General features: G+C 36.3%; 3 protein-coding genes and 1 long non-coding RNA gene across 6 annotated transcripts; 2 read left to right on the top strand and 2 right to left on the bottom strand.

Annotated features, from left to right (window-relative positions):
• Positions 1-237: 237 nt before the first annotated feature.
• On the top strand, positions 238-9,197 carry LOC127257927 (structural maintenance of chromosomes protein 4). The gene is made up of 28 exons (XM_051284510.1): positions 238-550; positions 689-778; positions 943-1,044; positions 1,131-1,307; positions 1,388-1,518; positions 1,760-1,838; positions 1,930-2,087; positions 2,164-2,239; positions 2,408-2,536; positions 2,639-2,783; positions 3,255-3,385; positions 3,580-3,732; positions 3,806-3,995; positions 4,706-4,839; positions 5,268-5,426; positions 5,704-6,012; positions 6,106-6,282; positions 6,596-6,679; positions 6,765-6,974; positions 7,054-7,143; positions 7,216-7,337; positions 7,467-7,622; positions 7,702-7,809; positions 7,897-7,957; positions 8,229-8,363; positions 8,491-8,578; positions 8,681-8,753; positions 8,840-9,197. The coding sequence occupies exons 1-28, from the start codon at positions 395-397 to the stop codon at positions 8,949-8,951; spliced, it is 3,735 nt and encodes a 1,244-aa protein (XP_051140467.1). The 5' UTR covers positions 238-394; the 3' UTR covers positions 8,952-9,197.
• LOC127257928 (aquaporin NIP2-1-like) lies at positions 9,126-10,819 on the bottom strand. The gene is made up of 5 exons (XM_051284511.1): positions 10,667-10,819; positions 10,327-10,551; positions 9,770-9,964; positions 9,595-9,656; positions 9,126-9,527 (listed from the first exon to the last, which is right to left on the bottom strand). Exons 1-5 carry the CDS (start codon positions 10,817-10,819, stop codon positions 9,275-9,277), a joined length of 888 nt encoding a protein of 295 aa, XP_051140468.1. The 3' UTR covers positions 9,126-9,274.
• Positions 9,814-10,235, top strand: LOC127257929 (uncharacterized). Its single transcript, XR_007840190.1, has 2 exons — positions 9,814-9,960; positions 10,063-10,235. It is a non-coding gene; the product is annotated as an uncharacterized LOC127257929 (long non-coding RNA).
• Positions 10,731-27,647, bottom strand: LOC127257926 (anaphase-promoting complex subunit 1). 3 transcript variants are annotated; one of them, XM_051284506.1, is made up of 37 exons: positions 27,319-27,647; positions 26,907-26,970; positions 26,043-26,127; positions 24,960-25,246; positions 24,714-24,819; positions 24,465-24,622; positions 23,883-24,070; positions 23,737-23,806; positions 23,003-23,173; positions 22,370-22,860; positions 21,616-22,075; positions 20,793-21,128; positions 20,485-20,568; positions 20,261-20,353; positions 20,046-20,105; positions 19,865-19,963; positions 19,631-19,771; positions 19,100-19,180; positions 18,760-18,831; positions 18,376-18,447; positions 17,432-17,525; positions 17,275-17,357; positions 17,142-17,198; positions 16,977-17,054; positions 16,741-16,862; positions 16,494-16,654; positions 16,096-16,172; positions 15,910-16,023; positions 15,723-15,824; positions 14,722-14,862; positions 13,898-14,071; positions 13,494-13,557; positions 13,278-13,426; positions 13,054-13,202; positions 12,623-12,701; positions 12,229-12,324; positions 10,731-11,795 (listed from the first exon to the last, which is right to left on the bottom strand). In XM_051284506.1, exons 1-37 carry the CDS (start codon positions 27,546-27,548, stop codon positions 11,409-11,411), a joined length of 5,475 nt encoding a protein of 1,824 aa, XP_051140463.1. In that variant the 5' UTR covers positions 27,549-27,647; the 3' UTR covers positions 10,731-11,408. The 3 variants fall into 3 exon arrangements, with proteins under 3 accessions (XP_051140463.1, XP_051140465.1, XP_051140466.1); XM_051284508.1 differs by having other exon boundaries at positions 13,278-13,417; XM_051284509.1 differs by having other exon boundaries at positions 27,314-27,348.

The following is a 27,647-nucleotide window of genomic DNA, read 5'->3' as shown; positions in this document are numbered from 1 at the left end:
CCCAGATGAGATGCACTTTGAAAATTTACCCAAAAATAGCACTCTACATTCAACAACAGTCAAAACGAATTCTTCGTGTACTGTACAGTACTACTGTACTGTGGGATTCATTCTTTTCTGAAATAGATTGTAATTTAATTTTTATTATTACTATTTCTATTGGGCCGCCGAAATTAGGCCCATTTTTGTTCTTTTAAGGTCCCGGATGAACTCTTCCATTTCCCGCCCGAAATTATTTTGAGGGTTCAAATTTCAGACCTGGGTTGATAATGGAGCTGCTGCCACTGCTTTGATCTGTTAGTTCAACGTTGCTGTAGGAAGAGCCCTAATTGGCCAAAGCCGACGCTCCTCCGGGTGCTGTGAGCTTTCGTGGTTGAATTTTGAATCCTTACCGATGGGTACAGAGACGGAACCGATGGAAACCGCCGAGGAGTTCGCCACCAAGTCTGCTCCGCCGGCGGGCCGTCCTCCTAGGCTATTTATAAAGGAGATGGTGATGAAGAATTTCAAATCCTATGCGGGCGAACAGCGCGTTGGCCCATTTCATAAGGTTAGGTTTTTTATAATTTTTGGTCTCGAATTTTTTCTTAGTGAATTGTGAAGATGGAGAAAATGTACGATGAAAACTACATGAATTAGAGCCCATTCTGATGGAGTTAATGATTGGTTTTGGTGCTTTATTATTTAGAGCTTCTCGGCGGTTGTCGGTCCTAATGGAAGTGGGAAGAGTAACGTTATAGATGCTATGCTTTTTGTGTTTGGAAAGAGAGCTAAACAGGTACATATTTTTAACTCCTTTTCCTCGATAGGGGTTCGGAATTCTCTATCTAATTTCATTGTTTAAGATTGTAATCTGCATAACTTTCGTCTGGATTTTGGTATCTTCAATTTACTGTTGTTGCAGACCATATTTAAAGCTGTTATGAATTTGCTAACGCGCAGATGCGGCTGAATAAAGTGTCAGAGCTTATTCACAACTCCACCAATCATCAAAATTTAGACAGTGCTGGAGTCTCAGTTCACTTTCAGGAGATTGTTGATGTGGTATGTATGCCATCTTCAAACCCACTTTCAGGCTATCTTTTAATTTCTGAACCACTGCCTTGTTGCTCACTTATGGTTGGTTATAGGATGGTGGTACTTATGAAGCTGTACCGGGAAGTGATTTTGTGATAACACGAGTTGCATTTCGGGACAATTCCTCGAAATATTATATAAATGATAGATCCAGTAATTTCACAGAGGTCACCAAGTTGTTGAGAGGGAAAGGTGTTGACTTGGATAACAACCGCTTTTTGATTCTTCAGGTTCGAATACTGTAATATTTGTGTGATTGGCTTGAGTTTCTTTGCTAGTAGTTTCTTTGCTAATGTTTCTCACTCTTCAGGGTGAAGTGGAGCAAATTTCACTGATGAAGCCAAAGGCTCAAGGTCCCCATGATGAAGGCTTTCTTGAATATCTTGAGGATATAATTGGTACTATCAAGTACGTTGAGAAGATTGATGAATCATTTAAACAGTAAGTGATCAACCCTTGGAGATGTTATCATAAACTACCATGTTTAAAGTTTTTTTTTTTTCTTTTTCTTTTTTTGAGTTTACTCATTAGTTTGCCATATTATTATTCTATAGTAAGTCATCCAACATTTAAACTCCTAGTTCAAGAATCCATGTTCCTGCATTTATAAGTTCAATAATGTTCAAATTAAGGTGTATGTGTTAGTAATTCTAATGTTCTCTCATTGATTTTTGTCCTCCAGGCTGGAAGAGCTTAATGAAAAGAGATCTGGTGTTGTTCAAATGGTTAAGCTAGCAGAGAAGGAAAGAGAGAGTTTGGAGGTGAAATTTTGTGATTGTAACTTTCGGGCCTTGTGATGACTTTAAGCATACAGTCCAAAGTATTTGACATTCATGCTGCTGCTTTCATCAGGGCGTCAAGAATGAAGCAGAAGACTACATGTTAAAAGAATTGTCGTTATTAAAATGGCAACAGAAAGCCACCAATCTTGCTTCGGAAAAAACTGGTACTGAAGTAGCAGAACTGCAGGTTGCTGTGTCAAACCTGGAAGAAAATGTGAAGATTGAAAGGTGCTTTTGTTGGGGTCAGTTCAGTCATGGACAGACAATAAAATTGCTGCTGACATCTGTTGGCTGTAATTCACAGGGAGAAAATTAAAGAAAATAGCAAAGAATTGAAAGAGGTTGAAGATTTGCACACGAAGTACATGAAAAGACAGGAGGTTTGCACTCAACCCTAGTAAAGTATATACATTCTTTGCTCATGTTCTTTGCTGTTTGTGGGAGCCTACGAGCTTCCTTTTCATTATCTTTTGCTAATGCTATGTACTTGACAATTGGATTATTTTTGCATTATCTTTATTTAAGAACTCCTGTTTTGCAAATGTTAGGAGCTGGATAGCGACCTTAGACGTTGCAAGGATGATTTCAAGGAGTTTGAAAGGCAGGACTTGAAGTATCGGGAAGATTTTAAGCATATGAAACATAAAATCAAAAAGCTTGATGATAAAATTGAAAAGGTATGTGAGGCAATAGCCCAAAGTGTAGTCTGTTGTTTTTTTGACTGATTCCTTTTATTTATATGTTGCTGTACATGGCTCTTCTCATTTCTTTGATTTTAGGATTCAACCAAAATTGCCAATCTCACTAAAGAGTGTGAGGACTCTGACAATATGATTCCACTGCTTGAAGGAGACATTCCAAAGCTACAGAAACAGTTGGCAAATGAAGAGAAAATCTTGGAAGAAATTCAAGAAAGTTCTAAGGGTTAGTACATATATAGAATTTCTATTTTATTGCCCCCTTAGTCAATATTATGAATTACTTTCACATGCTGCTCTTGTAAAATTAAAAATGATCTATCTTGTATTTGATCTTTGTACAGTTTCTTTAGGTTCCATTTACAATCTAACTGTAATGTTCTTGTGAAAGTAATGCCTCTCAATTCTCTAATAATTTCTGATAAACATGAAAGGCTTTCCATTCTCTTGTGGATGGATGTTGATCTAATTCTACATATACTTTACATCTGAGTCTATAATTTATTGTGTGATTAAGCCTGTAGAGTTACGGTTGCTGCATAATCGTAGTGGTTCAATTCTCTCCAAGAAGAAATGGGATTAATAATAATAACTTTGTACGCTGATTGATGGCGTGATTGTGTCACTATCCTTATTATGTTATTGCTTCACCCCTGGCTTTTGTTATATATTATTTGATTCCGTTTCATTCCCACAGCCGAAGCAGAGGTCTTCCGCAATGAGCTTGCTGATGTTCGTAGTGAATTAGAACCTTGGGAAAAGCAATTGATTGAACACAGAGGAAAGCTTGAAGTCGCTTCAGCTGAAAAGAACCTTTTGAATGAAAAGGTATGATGATGCTTATGCATGTGTGTAAATAATGGGTTCTTTTAGTCCATGTAATTGTTTATTTGGCACAGGGAATTCAGGTTTCTGAAAATGTGGTCAGGGTACTGCTGCTTAGATATCTCACAGTAGTTATGTGGCCTTAATCGTCTAATTTCTTTGTTGATCTTCATTGGATGTTAACATCTGTATTACAGCATGAAGGACACCGTGCTGCATATGAAGATGCACAGAAACAAATTGGTGAAATACATGAAAGAATTGGTATGAAGACTTCAGGATTAAAAGATACTCAAGTTCGGCTAGAAAAACAAAAGCTCCGGTCATCTTACGCTAGGCAATTGGAGCGGGTAAATTTTTGTTAAAAGTTTTTATGTTGCTCAGTCAAGTATTTCCTATATCTTTAGCGTTTAAATTTTGTAGAAATGCCTTGAAGAACAAGAAAGGCTGGTTCCTCTTGAACAAGCTGTGAGACAAAAGGTAGCAGAGCTTACATCTGTTATGGAATCTGAAAGGAACCAGGGATCAGTCTTAAAAGCAATACACCACGCTAAAGAAACAAATCTTATACAAGGAATTTATGGCAGAATGGGAGATTTGGGAGCCATTGATGGTGAGTATATGCTTGTGTGCTTTGGTAGCTTATGCTGAGGCATAAATTTGTTTACTTAGAGAATTGACTTTGTTTGGTTTTTAGAACTCTTAACACATGAAAAGGCTACAAATAGAAACACTAGTACATCAGCTTTTGTGTCAAATGCCACATCTTTTGAGTGTAGTGATGTTCACTGTCACTGCCACAGCCGCAGGCCTGGTATTTACCCTTACTGTTTGTTTGGAGGATTGGATTTTAAATACACTATTCATTCCATTCCCCTCCCCCCCCCCCAAAAAAAAAAAAACATCAAAGCAAACACTTATTTTTCATTTTTTATATTATACTAAAAATCAATTTTACATTCAAAACATCACATCAATACCTATTTATATCACATTATACAATTATTCAAATTCAAAATTTTTACTATTCAAATCCAAACCCCCAAACAAACACACCCATTTAGCATTGCAAGATTCCTTTGGCACTCTTCAAACCAAGCCAAATATAAATTTTAACTTATTTCTCAATGCATGCTTCCACCACTTATGGTTTAATTTTTCACTAGCAAAGGGTAGTTTGTTAATACATGATTCTTGAGGTGTTTGTACTGGATTGACTGTCATTCCAGGTGTGGGTTGTCATTTCAGTTTCCTGAATTGGGGTGTGTGACTTGATCTTGTTGGTAGAGTATTTCACTAACCATACATGACACCCTGTTGAAGGAAAATATGATGTTGCCATATCAACTGCATGCCCTGGGCTGGATTATATTGTTGTGGAGACAACTGCAGCAGCACAAGCATGTGTCGAGTTGCTTCGAAATCAAAACCTTGGTGTTGCTACTTTCATGATTCTAGTATGTGAATGCTTCATATCCTGCCATTTGAATAATTACTTGACTATGCTTTCTTTCAGCTAGGACTTGTTTTCAATATAGTTGAGCATCATAAAGTTTATCAAATCCTTGGCCTGTTGAATTTCCTGTTCCTATTAGCTACATAGGTAATCTGCTTATGTGATATCTGCAGCCAGCACGTTAACTTTTTGGCTCTACAAGAGTTATTTTATACTGGGGTCAATCCACTTAATAATTGTTCTTCAAACAATTCGGTTTAAATCGATTCTTGTTCTTTAAAATATAATATTGCTAGCGCCTAGTTGTGGTTGTAATGATTTTATTTCAATCTAGTGGTAGTTTTGACCTCATGAGCACCTTTTTGCTACCGAAACAAATCAGGTAGACAAATGTTTCTATGCTTGTTTATTGTATTTATTTTATTGCAGGAAAAACAAGCAGATCAAGGACGTAAAATGAAGGAGAAAATAGATACCCCTGAAAGTGTTCCTCGCTTATTTGATTTGATCAAGGTTCAGGATGAAAAGATGAAACTTGCATTTTTTGCAGCATTAGGAAACACACTTGTAGCTAAAGATATTGATCAGGTAGGTACTGGAGGGTGAAAAAATACTTTATATGGGACATGCTCATATGGTTGTCCCTTACCCATGATTTCATTTGGTCTATATATGTGTATCTTGCTCAAAATTCATATCAACCCACCCCAACTTGGAACTCAATTCAACATCCATGTGCTGCACTACACATTACTCAAAGCTCATATTACTTGGTTACTCGAAAATATTAAAGAATTCTCCCACAGTGCACCATAAAGTGTTTTCTGTTCTTCCTCATTATACTCAGTAGTCACTATTTATGTAGGCAACTCGCATTGCTTATGGTGGAAAGAAAGAATTCTGGCGTGTTGTGACACTAGATGGTGCTCTCTTTGAAAAATCTGGTACTATGAGTGGTGGGGGAGGTCGGCCTCGTGGAGGTAAAATGGGGACATCTATTCGTGCTTCAAGTGTCTCTGGCGAAGTCATGTCAAATGCTGAAAAGGAGCTTTCTGATTTGGTTGAAAGCTTAAGTACTGTGAGAAGCCAGCTAGCAGATGCAGTGAAGGATTTCCAGGATGCAGAGAAAGAAATCTCAGCTCTGGAAATGGAGTTAGAGAAAAGCCAAAAAGAGGTAGCTTTTAGTTTTTAAGATCCCTGTTTTTTCTGTTTTCCTATTCAAATGCTAGTGGTAGCTGGCCTTACAGCAATCATATTTCTATGGCAGATAGACAGTCTAAGGCTGCTGTCTGCTGACCTGGAAAAGCAACTAGATTCCCTGAAAGCAGCAGCAAAACCGACAAAAGTAGAGTTGGATAGGCTAAAGGAACTGGGGATTATCATTTCTGCAGCAGAAAGGGAAATAAACAAGCTTGTGAATGGTTCGAAACAGCTGAAGGACAAGGTTTATTTGATTCATTTACCTTATCTAGTTTATGTTTATGGATCCTAATGATCAATCAGCATTGCTTGGTTGCATAAAATTTCCTCATGTTATCATTATAACCTGTCTTCACCCGAGGTTAACACCTTTTATATGATTCCATATAATTCCTTTTTTCTATAAAAACGAGTTCTTTTCAATTCCATGATTTATATGCATGCATGACGACTTTGTCATATGCATTATCATTTATGTTATTCCAAGCTATTTCCACTGATGGATGAACTTGAGTTTTGAAGGGTCCTGTTACCTAAAAGTATTGTTTTCATTGTAGGCCTTGGAACTTCAGAATAAAATAGAAAATGCTGGTGGTGAAAGACTGAAAAACCAGAAGGCGACAGTTAACAAAATTCAATCTGTGAGTACAAAGGAACTTATTCTAACAGAGAGGTTGAAGATCTAAAGATGTTTTGAGTGAACATATTTTCCCCCCCATTTCTTAGGATATTGATAAAAACAGCACTGAGATCAACCGTCGTAAAGTTCAAATAGAAACAAATCAGAAAATGATTAAGAAGCTCACAAAGGGAATAGAAGAGGCCAAGAATGAAAAGGAAAAACTTGTGGAGGAAAGGGAGAAGTTGCGTTCCACCTTTAAAGAAATAGAACAGAAGGCTTTTAAGGTCCAAGAAAACTATAAGAAGACACAGGAGGTTTGTAGCAATCTTTGTAGAATACTATTGGTATGCTAATACAGGCGAATGACTTGCATAAGTAACATTGTATTTGTAGTTAATGGATCAACACAAAGCTGTTCTGAGTCAAGCAAAATCTAACTATGAAAGTTTGAAGAAAGTTGTGGATGAGTTGCGTGCTTCAGAGGTCCGATTCTCCTTTTCATCCTTCTTTTACTTTACGCATCATTGTTTTTAGCTAATGTAGTAACTAGTTCAGGTAGATGCTGAATACAAGTTACAAGATAAGAGAAAAGCCTGCAAAGAGTTGGAAATTAAGGGGAAAGGTTACAAGAAAAAACTTGATGATCTAGAAGTTGCTGTATTGAAGCAAATGGAGCAGTAAGACTTTTTTCGTAAATTGTAAAATATGCTTTGTATCTCCACGCCCATTTTTGCCTATCTGTTGGTAATCTTTCCACCTCATATCTATATTTACTAGCTGCCGCTCTTGGTTGTTTTTAATCTCAGGATTCAGAAGGATATGGTAGATCCTGACAAAATTCAAGCAGTACTGTCAGATGAAACTCTTGGTAAAACTCATGACCTTAACAGGGCTCTTGAGACGGTGACTCTTCTTGAAGCTCAACTGAAAGACATGAACCCCAATCTCGACTCAATCTCAGAGTATGCATGGGCTTTATTTAGTCTTTTCATATTGTGAATTTTGTTCTACCTTTTGAGGTGACTTCTAATTCTCCATTAGGTACCGAAACAAAGTGTCTGTGTACAATGAGCGAGTTGGAGATCTTAATTCAGTTACTCAGCAGCGCGATGACCTAAAGAAGCAATACGATGAATGGAGAAAGAGGAGGTGATTCTTTGAAGCTTATTTAGCATTTGGTTATATCTAATATTGGCTCTCAGATTTATTTATATTATCTTCTGTACAATGTTTCAGGCTGGATGAATTCATGGCTGGTTTTAACACAATTTCATTGAAATTGAAAGAGATGTATCAGGTTGAAGAAAACATCAATTTGATTTTTTGGCCCTTATTATCTCTAGATATATCTTTATTCCTCATGATTTGATTGTTACCATTAATGCTATCTTTAAGTTACTAACTATATGATAGATATCCCTGGTCCATGTGGTACAAATTCATATTTTCAGTTGCCGTATTGTTGTTGATTAAGCTACAAATTCATAAATTCATATGATAGATATTCCTGGTCCTATGCTTGTAGCCTAAGTGTCAAATCGTTAAAATGTCTCCTTTTTAACCTTCAGATGATCACATTGGGAGGTGATGCAGAACTCGAGTTAGTTGACTCATTGGATCCCTTCTCTGAAGGCGTCGTCTTCAGTGTCAGACCGCCCAAAAAGAGCTGGAAAAATATTGCTAACTTATCAGGTGGTGAAAAGGTACTGTTATATTAATACTACTCGCTCCAGGTTATCTCGCATCGATTGCATCGTCATATAAGCTTATATGTATTAACTTTTTTGCTCTATGCCTCCTTACCACTTATTCGTTATGGTGATCTTTCAGACACTCAGCTCCTTAGCCCTTGTTTTTGCCCTGCACCACTACAAACCAACACCACTTTATGTAATGGATGAGATTGATGCTGCTTTAGGTTTGCCCCTTGGATTTATTCCAATCATTATATACATATATATATATATACATTCTCCTTTGACTACTATCTGATGCTGTCTCCTGCAATGTTCACTTCCAGATTTCAAAAATGTTTCTATTGTGGGGCATTACATAAAAGACCGTACCAAGGATGCACAATTTGTCATCATAAGGTAAATCCATAACAAATGTTTTCAAAGACTTAACTCTGATGTTGCGCAGCGTTTCAGATGTCTCATAATTCATCGATCTCTTGCAGCCTACGGAATAACATGTTCGAGTTGGCTGATCGGCTTGTTGGGATCTATAAGACCGATAACTGCACTAAGAGCATCACCATCAACCCTGGGAGCTTCTTGGTTTGTAAATAGCTCCCAATTGATCACTCTTTTATTATTATATGAAAACAAATTTTCCAAGCTGTAGCTAGTGTTCAAAGCCATGCTTGATCCTTAGGAAGGGTTTTATGTATTTATTGAAAGTATTTCATGTCAAAATTCTGGTTTCTGCACCTAATTATATGCGGTAAACTTGGAGAGGAATCGGAAAAGAAATACATGTAGCATATATATATATATATTTTACATGTCCCGGTACCTAAGCACATCTCTTGCTCCGCAACTAGATTATAATACAATGTATTATTTGCTAGCACTTGCTTCGACTAGGAACATTCATGGACATGATCCATGCATCACACCCGGTTAAGATAACTGTTAATTGATATTTCTTGATTATTGCTCACCCGGAAAATCTTGAATGGAGATGAACGAGGTGTTAAAGCATGGGTTGGCTTGTCCGAGACACGGATGAAGCTGTAAGACCATGCTCCCATCAAAGTCCCGCACACTGGTCCAACTAGATACACCCAAATACCCTTGTAGTACTTGCTAGCTAGTGCAGGTCCTATTGTCCTTGCGGGGTTCATCGAGCCTCCTGATATTGGTCTGCAAAATTCATGTGAACACAGGTTACTGTTGCTCATGTTGCTTTTAATTTAAATGATGTTCTCACCCTGCTAAGATTGAAGTGATGCAAACTGCAGATCCCACTGCTATCCCTGCAAGCTCCCCTATCTGTTGAGATGAAATTCCAGCAACAGATAAAAAAGAAATTGAGGTTAAGAGTTAAAATTGCCCCTGAGTTTTATATGATTCTGTTTTGTCTGTGGCTGCCGGGTGTTTCTTACAGCTTTGGTATCCGTTGCCACTGCACAGGTCACGAACATCATACAAAATGTCACGACGATTTCCATGACCAAGGCTTGGATGTCACTTCCTGAGGGGGATGTCGTTCCAACGAGCTTTATAGGCTGCAAGAGAACATGAAGTGTGAATCCTGCACAAGTTGCCCCCGTCAGCTGTGCTGCTGCATATAATGGTACCTGTTGTTCCATACTATGTTAAAAAAATAAAATTACTCCAAGAAATTACCAAACTGTAACGTTCAATTTATTCAAGCCACTAATTATGTCTGGTACAGGTGACTTCCCATAACATTATTGCAAGAATGCCCACCACAAGCTCAAACATCTTCCATGTGCTGTCTGCCTACATATCCTTTTCCATGTTTTCCCTTCCATCACCATCAGTTCTTGTCCAGGTATATATTTTGATTTATATATCCAACCACCTTTTTAAAGTTCAATAATCATTGGCCAAGTAAAATTTGTGAAATTTATCGAGCTCTGTAATAAACAGCGTGACTTGTACATTAACTTGGCATGTAAGTTGAGATTTGAATAACCTGATTCCAGGGAAAGTGCCTGGCAGAAGCAAAAGCCAGAGTGACAGCAGGGTTCATATGAGCCCCGGAGATGTGCCCAACTGCATAGATCATCACTGTCACAATAAGTCCTCCAGCCATCGATGCCCCAAGCCTCGACACCTTCCCTTCGTCGTTGGCGCTCAGGGCTGCTGATCCGCATGTCACAAACACCAACAGGTACGTAGCTATCACCTCTGCCGTTACCTGTATGATGGATAATGATCAACTCCTAGCTAAACACCACATGCAGTAGTAACATATACATATATGCACGGAAGGTATACATATATATGATATACCTATACATGCACACTCGCACCTTTTTGGCAAAGTCTTGTGGGTACATCTCTGTAAAACGCCCGAAAAGGCTTCCCTTTTTTGGGTTCTCCAAAGACACTTCGTCTTGAGCGTTAGTGTCGGCATAACTTCTCTCTGTATTCTCCATGGTAATAAAACTAACCTGATTCTCCATTGTTTTCAAGCAATTTATATGCAAAACATGCCCACAACCAATGTATAATATATGCACTGTGGATTATGGGTAGTACGGACCAGTGTTATTATGTAGGCCACATATTCATCATTCTTTCTAGAAATGAATGACCCAACCCACTGCCAAGTCAGATACATTGTCCATCTCCCAGCAAGTTGTGAATTTTTTCAGTTAAACATGACAGTGACTAGAAAAGGGAACAAAGTGGGTATGCATCCACTAGCACATTAAATACATATTAACCTAACCAGTTGTGAAAAAATCTATATGTGCAAAGTCATCCACTTGTGGAATGAAAGCTATCATGGGCAAAATATCTTCATGACTAATGCATAGTTAATTGCTCTACAAATTAAATAATATTGTCACAAACTGTGCTTTGGACATGAAAAACAAGCGTACAACTCCAAATATTTAGCATTAAAGTCAGAATTATGGCCAATGGCATATCAAAGCTCATGAGTGTGCATAAAACACAACGCCAAATAGTACAGTAGTGGATTGTTCATAACAAATTAACAAATATGACAACAATAAACTGAGCATTGATTATCCATCCTACCAAAAATTATTGGGAAGATGACAAGAATCTATGAATAGCATTGATGGCAGTAATGTGAGTTGCAGGGAATACTAGCCTCAACAATGGAACAGAAGAGCTTATCATTTTGCCTTTAATCTTCTCCGTGGCATTTTTAATTTGAAGAGGTGTTGGGAAATTATACCATACAAGGTACCAAGAAAGGACTGTGCTGGAGTTCCTTTGGAGGGAATCGTCGCTTGGCCATTCGCCTGATATTGTGTAAGATAAGGTTCTGGAATCCACGTAAAGAGAATTGTTCAGAAGGTCGTCCACTCGTTTCTTGAGCGACCCAAGAAAAGCTGATTGCATAATTTCCCCTCTCGAAGTAGTTAATCTTCCATTGGAGAGAGCTTCATTATAGGCTAGAGCAATCTGTGCCAAAAATATACATTAAAAAAAGAAATAAGTGGCACAGGGAAATACTAAGTGCGATGATAAAAACCATTGGTCTATTATGCGAGTTAGATTTCCGTCAGAGATTCACTGGTTTCATTCCTCAGTTGCATGCTAAACAAGCAACAAACTAAAAATAAGCATCAAACTTATGATTTAATGATATGGCAATGCTATATCACAAATAATTGATGTGTTTTCACGACAAGCAGAACATTACACAGCAAATTTTCCCTTGTAACCAACAGTTAACATACACATACAAACATATGGGAAAGAACTGAGGATATTACATGTTGAATCAAAATAATTAGCCAAGAAACTAGCTCAACTTAAACAATCCACATAAATTAATTGTAAATGGTAAATAATAGTATGTTATATGCGCAGAGCAAGGTAATAAAATATGTACCTTCAAGCTAGAAAGGGAGAGTGAGTCGCTGGAAATACAAGTGCCACCAACAACAGACTCCATGCATTCAATTGTAGTATAAAGTGACAAATAAACCTGTACAGGTTAATTGCAACAGCTCATTAGGCTTAACTAAGAGTTTTTACTTCTCAGGTGTATGCATTAAGAAATCAAAGGATCGAAACAAAGTTTGTACTATGGCACAAGTTACCCCATTTCTGGGGTTAAATAATTGGTCAGTAAGGACTTCCATAAGTAAGCTCATTGTATTTAAAATATATTGATGGATTGTGAGTTAAAGCATGCATAACCAAAGACTGATGCTGCTCTTGCAGAATAGAATATTTAGTTCAACAAATGGAGACACAAGTTCATCAGAAATCCTATAGCTTACCTGTAACATTGCTGGTCTATCCTTACTAACACATTCAAATAACACTTGAAGGCAGAATTCCTTAAAGTCGAGCTCAGATCTGCAGAGAGATATCAAAAAGTATAACCTAGGGTGTACTTTAATTGTTAACTCAAGCATATATATCTTGAAAATTGTCTATCACCAGGCAGACGCCGCTGCACAAGATAATTTTTCATCCAACATATTGTACAGGATAACTTTAACTAACTAAGCTGAATTATACTACATGTGTTGTTCCAATACTTTTACAACTTTTCTTTACCTATATAGTTTTCCTCATTTATTTCTTGATGTACAACCATCTAAATTAATCTACCTAAAAAGTAAAATTAAAACATGTAAAACTATAGAACAGAGGAAGCAGAGTGAGAAATTATTCCTTCCATTTTTTCCAACACAAACAAACTTACCTGCTACTCCAGGTTGAGTTGCAAAAAAGTTGGGCAAAGGCAATCAGGCTTGGATCTGATGAGAAAGTGCTAACCAACTGCTCTATTGTTACAGCACCTGTGGAATCAGTACTTGAAGGGGATGATTTTGAATGTGTCAAGCCACTCATCTGCGCACAAGGATTTTTCCATGAATCACAACAATAAAGTATCAAATTGAATGCAATAGTTCTGGGGGACCAAACCTTGTGCATAGCCCGTGATAACAAAGATTGACTTCCAATGGGATCATCCACATAAGAGCTAACACCAACTTTTCGTTTAACATATAAGACACCTGAATTAAATGGGTGATCCTTGTCTCCAGAATTCCACCATGGTTTCTCTGTACATACTATGCTCCATATAGTCAAAAGTGCAATTAACTGGATAAAGAAAATCCACAGTGAAAGTTGTTATACCTTTAGGGGAAACCTCAACAACTTGAGGCCAGTATCGAGGGCCACAGACACGAACAGCCTTCAGCTGGCAGCAATCATGAATTAGTGTGGCTCAACAGCCTAATTATCATACACAAATGCATGGCAAGCCATCTAACTGTTCTATTCATGACAATGTGATATTTACTGTGCTTGTGCTTAAGTTCATCGATGAAGGTCACTGAATCCCATGCATAAGGAAAACTGACAACTAGGTCATCTTTCCCCAGAGACCAACACCTCATCAGGAAGTTAATTCAAAAACTTGATTGAGTGTGATCTCTTCAAAGTAGACATGTTTATAATATGTTGACACTTGATTTTATAGCAAGCAGGTTTAGAAGGAATGATATATGGCTGAAATGCATAAAAATACCAAGACTTACAAAACAACGCTCTGGGAGAATACAAGGAGTGACCTCACAGAAGCTTGTTTCAGCATAAAGCTCACTCTCCTTGATGGTGACTTCAAGAGGGACATATACAGGTAACCCAGTGTCCACATCAACTGTTTGTACCCACCGAGCTTCAGATGCGAGAACATACAAATGCCTGAATGCCTATGATCATATAGAGTGCATAAAAATATAAGCATATTAACAAAACAACAAACTTAAGACTCACTGCATGGATATGTGAACTGTACTACTATGAGATCCTATGCCAATCTAACAGTAAGCAGCTAAAGAACAAACCTTTTATGTGCCCCATCACCAATTTGTGTAACAGGTAAACATCTTTAACCAGGGAAATGGCATAATACTACAGTTACACAGAATAATCCTTTAAATTTTCAAATGTCATGCATGAAGGGATGTAGCCAATGATTTCTAAGATATAAATAAGTTGTAGTACACAAATGAATTACAATAACCATGAGATCAACACAAACAGCCAGATCAAACTCCAGAATGAAAATGTTTCTAAAGTGATATAGAACTAATCAACAATAACTGACAAGAAAGCACATGTTAAATCTAGATCTGTTTGACTTTCCTACACTACTTACGTAAATAATGGAATACTGATGATAGAAATACACATCATTATCTTATGCTTTTTGTAAACCAAAGAGAAACGATTCAGAATTTAAGCATGATTTGAATTCAATTAAAGTGTGTAAATCAGTACCAGAATCACCTAAATCTGGAAAGACATCAATTGTAAATCCATAAATAATTAAGCTAATTATTTCTACACATTGATTTACCTGGATATGGCATCGATTGTCATTTGGTCCAGTAGGTAAACGTGGATAAAGAGTTATAAGCAAAGCAGCAATGGAGCTGTTGCTAGTTGAAAATGTCCACATTCCACCACCAAGGAACAAGAAACCAATTGCTAAGCTTACCTACATGGAGAGTGAACATTAATTACTACCATATTAGGGTTGTTTAGATTAAGATCAAGCATTTAAGAAAGCTCCACATCAACAAGAGTACAAGAACTAGTGCCAACAAGGAAGTGGGGAGAGCATGAATAAAGAGGACATTTTGTTTCATTTGATTCTTAGTTTGTGTTTCCAAAGGAACTTACTTTATTATTATTATTATTTTGCCATTTTCTACCTAAGCATTTTGCATTCTTTCAAATATAATATTATCCACTTTGGTTTCCAAAGATTTAATTCACCGGCTGTGTTTGTTTGGGGGTTTGGATTTTGGATTGAGATTTGAATAGTAAAAAAGTTGAATTGGAATAGTGGTATAATGTGATATAAATAGATATTGATGTGATGTTTTGAATGTAAAATTGATTTTTAAAATAATATAAAAAATGAAAAATAGGTGTTTGATTTGATGTTTTTGAGGGGGAAAAATTGATGTGAATAGTACAAATTGTTTAAAATCCCTCAAACAAACACACCTAAGGTGAGTTAAATCTTTGGTCTTGTTAAATAGTGTTAGAGTAATGGTTTGGCTGGATGGTACCTTTCTAATTACCACATTATGGAAATCGAAGGGTGAGCAGATTAATGAATTAAATGAAATCAAGACCATAGTATTCATTCACATCATTACTTAATAGGAAGATGTACCCCTTTTATATTAATTAGCTGATTGAATGGTACTTTTTCTTTTTAAGTTTTCCAATATTACAAAATGCTCTCATAAAATTCAACTTGTGCATCCAACACCAAGACTCCAAGACCTCACATACATCTAAGATATTATGCAGTTCTAGCACAGATTCGATTTTTAGCAGACTTACAGCCATTTGAATTCCAAAATAAGAATGTCCCTCAGTGGAGTTTCGACTGCGAAGAAATTTTAGGAATTTGAATGTTTGTAGATGACCAGATCCAGCCATAACCTGAACAACCATATGATACCTCACATATACAATCTTGCAATTGAATTACAAACAAATATTAAGATTTGTGAAGTAATCTACTGACCACACATAAGGAAAGAACAATTAGGTGAAGGCATGTCTCCAAGGTTCCACGATCAACATAAACAGAAAGTCCTTTAGGCAAACCACTAGCATGGGACACACAAGTTGGCTTTATCTGCATTTCAAATAGCACACTTCTAATTGCGTATCAGTGAAAAACAGAGAGTGGCAGCATTTTAAGACAAACCTCGTTCAGGAAGTAGACAGCATATTTATAAAGCAATTCTTGAGCATTTCCATCTCTTGTACCAGCAAATCGCAACCCTGCAAACACCTTTTATTGATATTTTTGACAAACTAATAAATAACAAGAACTAGAGTAATTTCAAAATAAATTATTGCAGAGAAAATCTAGCTATAAATATGCTAATCATTGACAAAGAAAAGTAGCCAAATAGAGATGAGTCCATTAAGAAGTGTTTTTAAATCCAATCAGCCAAATATATTTGCAACACAAGCACATGCATGCCAAAACACGTGAACTTAGTTTGGATGTAACTTTTAAGGTTTTTTATTGTACAGCAGGGTAAATTAATTTCTCAAAAATCACTGAAGTGATGATTTTCAGCAAGGAGAACAAATTACCAATAGAAATGCATGCTCCAACCACTATATTGACATATGCCTGGACAAAGGCTTCAGCATCCGTCTCATACATATCATCCATCTCATTTCCAACAGCCTTTATCCCATTCTTGACCACATCGGAAATCTGAGACTCAATCCAATCTTCTGAGGGACAGATTCTGTGTGACATCAAAATTGCATCAACCAAACAATATAATTGCAGTAACTTCATAAATCTCAAATTTAGCAGAACCACAAACTTTACCTGCTCCACATAATCAAATTCCGAGCAACAACAAGCATCAATATAAAATCAGGCCTTACATACTGCAACTCAGACTTAGTTTGTGGAATTGTCAATTTGGACACTATTAGCTCTGATTCTGTCTGTTTAAATCATAAATTAACCAATATCTCATTATGAAATTGAAGAGAAAAAAAACATCTGAATCTTTAATCAAGGAAAAAAATTACAAGAAAATATTTCATGCAAAAATTTACCTTCAAATACATCAAAGAGAGAGCAATTATAGCTCCAGGTGCAGTGACATCAGTGTTGATCAAATTCCCCTCTATGATCTAGCAAGAAAATAGGAAATTAGATCTGGATATTCCACATCTATATCATAAAACAGCTTTTATATTAACAGAACTGGAGGTAGCAACCTGGCCTGAACTTCGATTTTGTTCACCACTAAATGATAATAAGGGTTGGAACCTGTCCTGTAAGTCGCGTATCATAGTAAGCAGGTTATTTTGAAAAGCAGTGTCAAACTCACGCAGCTGCAGCAGTACATACATTATGAAGTTCTTTGCCGCTAATGTATTGGAACAACCGACCAACCAAGGTATCAACAGAGCCAATAGCATCTTCACCACGACCTTAATAAAGAAAGGGGTAGCCCTATGTTAGGGTACACACAATAGCAACCGACAAAAGCCACTTGAAATCATACCTAATGCAACAAGTCCAAGTGAAAACCCAGCAGAAACGGCATAACCCTCCCTCTCAAGTACATTATCTCCTCCACTTCTGCGGCCTATTTCACTCTGGGAAATGAGATGGCTTTAGGTAAGCATGACACATGGGCAAAAAAATTCATAGCCGTCTCCACATATGCACAGAAATTTAAATTTCAATCACTTGGAAACTGCCCCAAATCCTGTCCAGATTTTCTAGTATTTTAAACTACTAAACTCAACTTCCACCATTTTGGATCTAGGTCTTGTGGTACTTGACACATATACCAATTGCTTTTCAAGGTCCAACTTTATATGATATAGGATATGTACCTTCAAAAATATCAATTTGTGACTTTTTTTTTTAGGGGGGAGGGGGAGGGGGGGTTGTTGTACTTCTATAACATATGCAATATATCTCAAATAAACTATTATCCTGTCAAGTGTTGAACAATGTAGAATAAGGGTGATGTTAGTTCCAGTCAATCTAATAAAGCTTCAACAAAGCATGAAAAAATTAATATAATAATAATAATAATAATAATAAGGGAAGAACAAAAGGCAGCCATAAGTTTCCAGTACTTTAGTCATGGTCAGCATTAAAAAATGTTCCTTTACTAGCATATGCCAATAAAATAAATAAAAAGTACTCTACTGTAAAGTAGCAATCATTCTTAAATAGTGTGCTAAAAATAACAAATAAATAAAAATATGTAATTCAAGCTAAAAGGAATTAAATAGTAATAATAATAAAATAAAACAACAGTAAATGAGTAATCTTCTCCGGGGCATACAGTCATTATGTCCCTTATCTTTCCATGTAAATGCATTTATGACAAAGTTATTGACTGCAGACACAAACATAATATGTAAGAACCACACAACCAATATAAAAGAATATTAACAATTACAATCCACATAATCATATTCAATATATTACCAGAAGAATTTGCATTGTTTGTGGATGTGCTGATCCTTCGTATAGAAGCCCAACAGAAATAAGTGCCGCTGACTGAAGAGCCAAAACATTGAAGCTTAAATATTTTACATGGGAATCATTGAAATGCCCATAAAAATGCCACAATCAGATAGTAAACAAATTGTGCAACACTGTAATCACACAAGATGCTATCCTAGTCATGAAACTCAACTATAAAATGGTCATCTCTTTAAAAAGTAGATTTAACTAATTGCATAATAGGAACACCTGAGGCAAAGAAGGCATAGCAAGGATTACAAAATGCTGAAGAAAAATAAAACAGAATGAGCAAATATAACATTTAATGGTTCAAAGTATCATTGATCCATAGGGATGTAATTTTACCTGTATAAGTGTTGGCATTTCTAATTCCGGAAAGGAAGATGGATGTCGGGCCGGCAAGTGTACATAAAGCGACTGCTCATATCAAACTAACGAAATTAATATACAGTTGTTGGCATAAAAGGAATAAGTCAATTCAGCATGAATGTAGAGAAACCAGATAAGATTAGGACATTTTTATCATTTGCATTTTCAAATAAGGACCACCTTACTAATCCTGATAAATTTTAGGCATTAAAACAGGCCGTCCAACCTCAACACGCTAGAATTATTGACGGAAAAGTCAACAGAAGAGGTTCAGTTAATAAAATTAGATGAAAAAAGGCAAGATGTTAAATTTGACCTTTGAGATAGCTGGCTGCATAGTTGCTCTATATGAAGCTGCAAGGCCAAGCATTAATCCTACTGTTGTACTCTCATGTTCCTACAAAGGAAATACTATTACCATGTGCAATAAAAATAAATAAATTAATTAAATCAGTGATACAAAAAATTCAGAAGTTTGCCAATTATTGTAGAATGTGACTGACTACTTCTCCGTGGTTACAGCAAGTGACAGTGAACTCAAGTACTAGATTCTATAATAATCAGATATCAAGGACCACATCATTCAAAACCCAAACAATAAATACAAACCCAAATTTGTATAAGCTGATCAGAATCTAGATATTAAATTTGATCTCCTGCCAAAAGATGTTGATCTGATATTCACATGTACGAGGCTGAAGTAAATTAATAATGGTACATTCCAAAAAGTAAGAATATGGCATTCATAAATAAGAGAAACACAAATGATGATAAGCTTATAAAAGTAGCAAATAGAGATAAGTACGAGATAAGAAGATATCTAAATATAGGATATAGGCATATTTACCTGTGAAAAATATTTGAATATATCACTAATGGTCAAAACATGAAGATGTCCGTGTAAACCCAGTGCTAAAAGAAGCCCAGCATGAGTAGCATTAGGTTCATCTGGTTTGTTATAAAGTATCCACGTTCTAGACATTTTCCCCTGAAATGAAGGAATACAATGCATAACAAAATTTCTAACTTGATTAGGAAAATTCACGTTCTAATAAAAATTTTATTTATATATAAAAAAGACCTGAACAGGAGACAGCCTCAAGCCAGCTGCCACAGCGTTGTGAAATTCTGGCCAGGACTTAAGTTCTTGAATATTTCTGACGTTTGGGTCCAAATTAACCTGCATCATAACATAAATTCTAGTACAGTTATTAAGCATTCCATATGGCATAAGTAAATCAATAATCTTAACAAAAACACACTGTTGCATTTTGTTGAGCAGGTAATCGACCAGCCAAAACCAGCTTTGGAACAGCAAGTGCCTGGACAAAAATTAATCAGATGATTATACAACACACTATCATCTATATTTGAGTAGTTAAAATCAACCAAATAAGACTGAAGTCCAGGTGAGGTTGGAGAATTGGACCCCGAATGGCTGAGCTAAAAATGCAATAATAACGACAATAATTTTCACCTCAGTTAGGAGAGTAAAAATAGTGCCAAGTGTAAATGCTCCACGACCAAACGGAAGGGCAGTAGTTCTTTGAGCAAGATGCCAGAGCTGAGTCTAAAAAATTGATAACAGATTAGACCACATGATTGTCACAAAAAGATGCATGTAAAAAGGAAGAATATGAGGAAATTTGCTCAGGAAAGAGGAAAAAATAAGTAAAAATTAGTGAATGAAGCAATTGCTACCTGTTGGAAATCCTGATCAGAAGCCGTGGGATTACCAGGTGTCTGAATAGCAACTGGTCTTGCAGAGCACAGAAGGCGTCTAACCTATGATAATGAAACTTGAGCTGTCAGCCCCAAGCCCCCAACAAAGCCCCACATAAACAACAAAAAGGTAAATATAAAACGTCTGTCGGACCAGAACTAATTTCATTAATTGATTTTATAAAAGTAAATGTTAGATCAGAATAGTTGCCCAAAAGAAATGAACAGAATAGACACAAGTAGTTATTAAAAAGGTAAGATCATTGGTTAAGCACTTCACTGCGTACCTCATTCAGCCGTAGATCACAACCATATCTCAACTGTGTGGTGGAGTTGAAAATATGTTCCATTCCATCAGTCACAGAACCTTCAAAAGTGTCTACATCCTCGAGCTTTGTATTCTCCGCATCAAGCGTATCAGAAAACGACGAAGGTAAGGTCACTGGATGCAACGGTAACATGTAAGGAGTAGAAACTGCAATCAAATTTGACTTTGTATGATCGAGCTTGACTGATTTTGTAGGATGTCTCATGTGCTGCAACGCTAAATCTTCACGACCAAGTATTACATATGCAGCAGCAGGCCAATTTGTCGGAGGAGACTCACGACATTTGTCAATTGCCTGAAAATCAAATACCATTGGTTATTTTGGGAAGCATAAAACATTCAATTATGTGCGTGTCATCCAAAATCGAACATAAAGATAAGTAGCTACAATCAAGAACCTAACACTTAAACCATTATATTGGATGGCAGATAAACGCATACCATGAAGCATTCAAAACCTATCAGTCAATAATTAGATTTCAGTCGAAAGCCACCAGTAATGTAATAGATATCATGGTATATTACATACATGTAGCCTCTTTCCCAAAAAAAAATGAAAGATGGCACATGAAATGGTCATGATGTATACAACTGAAGCATACAAATAGAACCTAGTTTCACATCTCATTGCAGTCCAGATAAAGAAAAAACTGTCTAGACCAAATGCAAGAGGCAAGAGCACTTTTCTATAACAAATACATTAACAAAAAAAGAATGCAAAGATAATATCTAACAAAACTAAAGTAAAAGACCAGGTCAGCATGAAGAGATATCATACGTACATGCCTCAGTGGCAGAGAGACACCAGCTGGCAGCAAGTCTAAATGTTGCAAACCAAACCTTTCACCAACCATTGCAAGAACTGTAAGCTCCTCTCGGTTACGATAAAAGCCAGGAGATATATTAAAGGTGAAACCCAATGATGAAGTATTTCCTGAGTGATCTGCACCACACAAGAGACTATAAAAAGACACTATCTTCCTGGCCCAGCTTACAATACAATTTCCATCTTTACAAACCAGAAGTGGCAAATCAGATGTGCTGGTACAATCATATCCATGCTGCAAGCAAGTTTCAAGCCATCTGAATAAACTTGGAGGAGTTCTTGAAGTAAGCAAGCGCTGAGGCTTCTTAAAAATTTTCACAATTCCAGGAAAATCACGCTTATAATGATCCAAGTAGCTCACTTCATTCAGGAAATCAGCAATATCACACAAAAGGATTACCAGAAGACCCAAATCCCTACAAATAAAATGAATTTTATAATTAGTTACATGAACTTTCAAGTAACATGTGGTGAGAGAAAAAAAATCATAGCCTAACAATCAAAACAGATCTACAAAAAAGTGAGATCACAAAAATTCGCAAACAGAAAAGAAAATCCACTGTTAACACAATTGCATAAAATATGCAGAAATCTATATTAAACTCCACAAGTTTAATTCATACACCCATGTCACATTCTTTTTTTCACTTGATGAGAAACGCTTAATAAGTATATGTACATATACATATATAAGAGTAAAGTTGTTATACCTTTTGCGGAGGTTGTCAAGTTTAAGTGTTTCATACACAGCATGCAATGTATCCAAAGTTTCGGGCAGAAATTTCAGATAGAAGGCTTGCTCTGTATTTTGTCTATCAGCTACAGTAGCACCAGATATACAAAATCCATGCGATTCAGGTGATAATCCAGGAAACGCATCAGCAATATAATTACTTCTAACATATTGCTTATTATATTTGCTCCGGATGAGGAACTCCCAAGATGAACTTGAAACTGAATCGGATAATGATTGCAATGATGACTCTGACTTGTCACATATTTTTGTTATCACATCACAGAAGGACTCCCATTCTGAATCAGGGCTAGAACTTGCATCAAGTAAATAAGTAGAATCATCATCGCCCCATAGAAGGCCAAGGAAATGACCAAACAAACTAGAGCCAAGTCCTTCTGCCATTGCTGAAATACAATCATCAGCTAGGCATGATGAAGGATTACGCCGCAATGTGCATCTGCAAATCTAGAGCAAGAGTAACATAAACACTGACAGTTCCATGAATATTTGCTCAACACAACATGAAGCTCCAAAAAATATCCAGCAATTAATGTTAGCTCTTGGACAGTAAATTGTCATTTGCAATTACAAATACTTCCGCACATACCTGTCCATCATTAAGAACTAAGTTGACACGCCCTTCGACAGCATCTGCTAAATCAACTATTTTAGGATCTTGCATGATGCTGCTGGCCCTTGGTAACATAGTTTTCCTTAAAACTTGATCTTTAACCCAAGTAGAAGGCATAGCATATTTGCACAAACATTGCTTCCCTGACTATAGAGCACAAACACACAAGTTTAGCAGTAACATGGAAAATGACTACATGATACAATACCTGTATGATGAAGTGTGTTAATAAAAACCTAAGCCACAATGTAATACTTTCTATGAAAGCATTTCACTCATAGTTTCATATGCAATAACAAACTGTATGTATTTACCTCAAAGGCACCATAAAAGAAAATTCAATAAAAATGAATTTTACTTTTTATTTATATATATATATATTTTTTTAATGGTATGAAAACAATCTAAAACCACAAAACAGGCCAATCATATATTTGCATACTTTTACAGATAACTCTTTTTTTTTAAACAAGACTAACCAGTCATCCAACTTTGATTTAGAAGACAGTGAAAAAACATAAGCATTTTAAACAAAATGTTTTGTAGCAGCAAATGAAAGACTAAAAAAATTGGACCTCAACTAACATTTCCTAACTTTTTACAAGAATCGAGTGTGTAATTGACAATCTTCATCACCTTGACAACAAAAAAAGACAGTACAGTAAAAGATAGATTTGTACAAAACTAGGTTAAAAGTTAAAGCAACATACATAGAGAAGAAGTGTGTTTTCTGGAGTTAATGCGATGATGTCTCTAAGAGGAAGTTTTCCCACTTTCTCTCTGCATAAGTTGCCTACAAATTATTCTAGCACAAGCATAGAAGATTAAAATTAACAAAAGGAAAGAGGTAATATACTTAGGTCGAGTGACTGTAATAGCAGCTGCTGCAATTGCTGATATGCTCCAGCTCATTTCAGGCTTAATATCATAGATTGTATCATTATTTATCTCAAGACTCTGAAGCCGCAAAGACAACAACTTCTTTTGTTCGTGAAAAAGAAGACATATGATTGGTGTACCATCATCATCAGTCGCCAGAAAAACCTGATAACGTTTAAAATCAAGTATTATAAAATATAAATAATTCTATTTGAAAAAACAAGAAACACACTCAAATAGGCACATTATGCAAGAGATTATATTGAAACATAGAAGCAAAAATATTGCAGAAGGCAATACTAACCACAGAGACAAGGACTTGTTAAATTAAGCTGTGCGCTTCTATAGTAATAATAATAATATACATCAATACCCCAAAAGATACATCCTACCCAGATAAGTTCTAATGATGACATACTAGAAAGGCCTGCTTTAGCAATGATATGGCAAGCACCAATATACCAATATTTTCTTCTTAGAGACAGATAGCTAAGCTCTATATAAACAGTGCTCTTTATACGTATTACAAGGCACAGAAGCAGATGATAAGTTTTGGCACCTTACTGGCAGCAGTTTGTGAACCTTTCCCTAGCCATATTCTTCTAAAAACATGATTTTCTGACACCACAGGAGCTGATAAGTCACAAGATTTAGGTTTTCCCACTTCAGCGTTGGAGTTGCAAACTTCTACCACCCACAAGGAGTGCTGCATTTTTCCTACAGAGTAATTAATCAATTATTCATCTCTTTGTACAAATTTAAAAGTGAGAATTGATAAAAACTGATGAAAAAAAAATAGTTACTTTACCTTGGTTATATGACGCCATCAAAGGAACATAATCGCTAGTCCAAATTGTGACTTCATCAAATTCTGACATCATATTCAACTTGTCTCTTTCTTCAATATAAGTTATCTAAGATGGAAGTTGAAATAATTATATCAATGATCAACAGATCCTAAGAGAAAATGATTTATTTCAAATGTGGCAAACTGGAACCACAAGTTTTCAAATACAAAATACAGAAAAATAATCAAAACATGCTAAATCAGTACCCGGGGATCCTCTAACGGATCCTTCAATATTAGATGGGAAGAAATTGACATCCCACCATTTCTTGTACCAATACCAAATAAAGAAGGCGGAGTGAAATTATGCCGAGGGCTGTATCTAATATCACTTTTTAGACGGAAAGTATCATGTGCACTTGTAAATGCATATGGAGGAGATGATGACATATTTGTAAGTAAGCTCCCTTCAGGTGCCCGCTGAAGAAGTAATCCAACAGGAAGTGGCCATATGGATGCGATGGCGTGACTAAGTGGCACCGAGACCACTTCACCTGTAGAGATTAGAATTTCTCCATCACTGTCTAAGCAAAAACAAGGAGATGCAAAAATGCTAGAAGAAAACCATGTTACAGCTATTGTAACAAGACAGGCTTAATATTGAGGACCTTCAAGGTTACAAAAGCACAACTTCCTTGAAGAGGGAAGATAAAGTCTAGATTTATTATCAGTGAGTCTCAATAGTCAATGCATTATGCATAATCAGTTAAACAAGTTTTTAATAAATGAAATTTTTACTTCTTGTTGAACATGTCATGGAAAGGGATAAGCATAGCAATACCATAGTGGTTTTCCTTATTTGAAAATTTGAGCATCATATCAAAAGAGTAATTATATAAGGCGGCCTGCCTGCTTTGAGTAATGGGTTTAAAATTATAATAATAAAAAGTATTTTCATGAAAAGCATCTGTCTTACAGATCATATGAAAGTTAAAACAGCAAAACGGAAATACAGAATTTTACAAGAATATAATCATACATTGTATTTTCGTACTTTGATTTTTTAATTTTTTAGATTTGAAAATAGTCATATGTGATGTTTTAAATAAAAAGTGGGTGTTATAATTTTTGTGGAGGAAAAACAATAGATTGAATAGTGTGAAATTGAGTTTGAAACACAAGTACGCAAACCAAAAGAGAATTTCCCACACTTAAAAAGTGCCATGACATTTTATCAAAGAAAGCAGACCACAGATCAATTATAAATGATAGAATACGTGTACCAATCAGAAATTCTCTTGAAAAGCTGGACAACTATGTTTAGACTATATTAATGTGACAATTGCTCACCTGTTAAACCATAGATGGTTAAACAAGAAACTTGGAGAACACAAAGCGACGCTTCAGACATTTCTCCCATCCGACACCAGCATGCCTGCAGACAATTAACATAAGCCATATCATAAAACTGATATATAGAGCACCACTACAAGCTTGTACGTATCAAACAGGGAGAAGAGTTAGCATTCTTATTTTCAGTTTTTCCATCGTTTTCAGCTCACATTAATATTTCGTTTCCTATCAAGAGGACCAAACTAGCCATCACACTAAAAAAAATTAGTACAGACACAGAATATATGAACCCAAGATCACCCAAAACAAACTCTTAACAATTGTTTAGTTTCCTAAACAAAATCTCAGACTTGGAGTTTAAATGTTTGGAAATGCAAAGTATTAGTAATGATGCTGTTACATCATGAACAATTTATAGCATTGTAAAATAACACGAGCATGCATATAAACTTATCTTATCACGGTGTCTATCCAAATGAAGTCCAATCCAAAACAAACAAGGGATGAAGAAAGTGGTAGAGCAGAAACATCAAAGCCAAACAAAAACTTTTAACACAATAAGAGGTCACCTAGGCTAATTTAAATCTATTGTTATTTCCCATTATTAGTTTAAGCTCATTTAATCTGCTGAAGTTAAAGACCCACGGCACACCCTTATAGAATATTATTTCAAACTCCGAGAGTTTGTAGTAACCAGGCGCTTTCATGTCAGCATAAGACGTTGAAGAGCAATTCAACTATCCAAAGAAATACATTGAGTAATAAGAGGGATCACAGTTATCGGCTGAAAATAGAATGATGTAAATATTGTAGGGTGCAAAAAAAGGAAAACTTTTCAGGACTCATAAAAAAATTTATCACCTTGATGACCTTGGAGGGCAGCGTGAACCTCTTATATACTCTGGTTCCTGTGCTCCATATGATTCTGTCATGGTTATCAAATTTTAAGAAATGATCTTTTGTATTGTCCATTACACAGAACAGGGAATAACAAATTCCACATATCATTATTTGTTATGATGAAAATAGAAAAAACTCCAGGATCCATCCTGTCGCTCAGAGTAAGACTCTGAAACTTCCCAAACTAATCAAAACTCAGAAAAAAAAAAATGTACTACATTCCCAGAATAAAAAGCTCTCGATCGCAGCTGCAATCAAGCAAGCAACAACTCAAAGGGAGTCAACCCAAACCGTCGTCAAGACTGATGGAAAAAAAAAAAGGCATCAGCCCAAGCAAGCATTATAGACCCAGAACGAGCGAGCATCACCTCACCTGTTTCCTCTGATAAAAAGCTCGTGGTCGCCGCTCTCATTAGACAGAAACGCATCGTCATCGTCAGACCCGCCTCCTCGGTCTCCGGCCACTTGGGGGTCGAAGAGGAAATAATGATAATCGTCGTCGTCGTCGTCGGAAGGCTTCCCGCCGTCCAACGCCTCGGCAGTCAAACCCAATGGTTTGAATTCGGAGAGCAGTGTGAGGTCTCGAACACGACTTCCGGTCATCTCGGAGCAACCGAATCGAAGGCGAGAGAGAGAGTGAGTGAGAGTGAGAGGGGGAAGTAGCGAGGGTTTTGGTTTTGGACACCTCCCGCTCTTTTCTAA

The sequence above is a fragment of the Andrographis paniculata genome, unplaced genomic scaffold (assembly GCF_009805555.1).
Source record: "Andrographis paniculata isolate CXL003 unplaced genomic scaffold, ASM980555v1 Contig59END, whole genome shotgun sequence".
NCBI lineage: Eukaryota > Viridiplantae > Streptophyta > Magnoliopsida > Lamiales > Acanthaceae > Andrographis > Andrographis paniculata.
This window is presented reverse-complemented; position numbering and strand designations above follow the sequence as displayed.

Coding starts and splice junctions, on each gene's coding strand:
- LOC127257928 (XM_051284511.1), bottom strand. CDS start 10,819: ATGGAGAATCAGGTTAGTTTTATTACCATGGAGAATACAGAGAGAAGT. Junction 9,657..9,769: donor TGGCAACGGATACCAAAGCT/GTAAGAAACACC, acceptor TCATCTCAACAG/ATAGGGGAGCTTGCAGGGAT. Junction 9,528..9,594: donor ATCACTTCAATCTTAGCAGG/GTGAGAACATCA, acceptor TGAATTTTGCAG/ACCAATATCAGGAGGCTCGA.
- LOC127257927 (XM_051284510.1), top strand. CDS start 395: ATGGGTACAGAGACGGAACCGATGGAAACCGCCGAGGAGTTCGCCACC. Junction 1,308..1,387: donor ACCGCTTTTTGATTCTTCAG/GTTCGAATACTG, acceptor CTCACTCTTCAG/GGTGAAGTGGAGCAAATTTC. Junction 3,996..4,705: donor AGATTTGGGAGCCATTGATG/GTGAGTATATGC, acceptor ACCCTGTTGAAG/GAAAATATGATGTTGCCATA.
- LOC127257926 (XM_051284506.1), bottom strand. CDS start 27,548: ATGACCGGAAGTCGTGTTCGAGACCTCACACTGCTCTCCGAATTCAAA. Junction 20,569..20,792: donor GTGATCTACGGCTGAATGAG/GTACGCAGTGAA, acceptor TCATTATCATAG/GTTAGACGCCTTCTGTGCTC. Junction 14,863..15,722: donor ATTTTGGAATTCAAATGGCT/GTAAGTCTGCTA, acceptor CTCTCCATGTAG/GTAAGCTTAGCAATTGGTTT.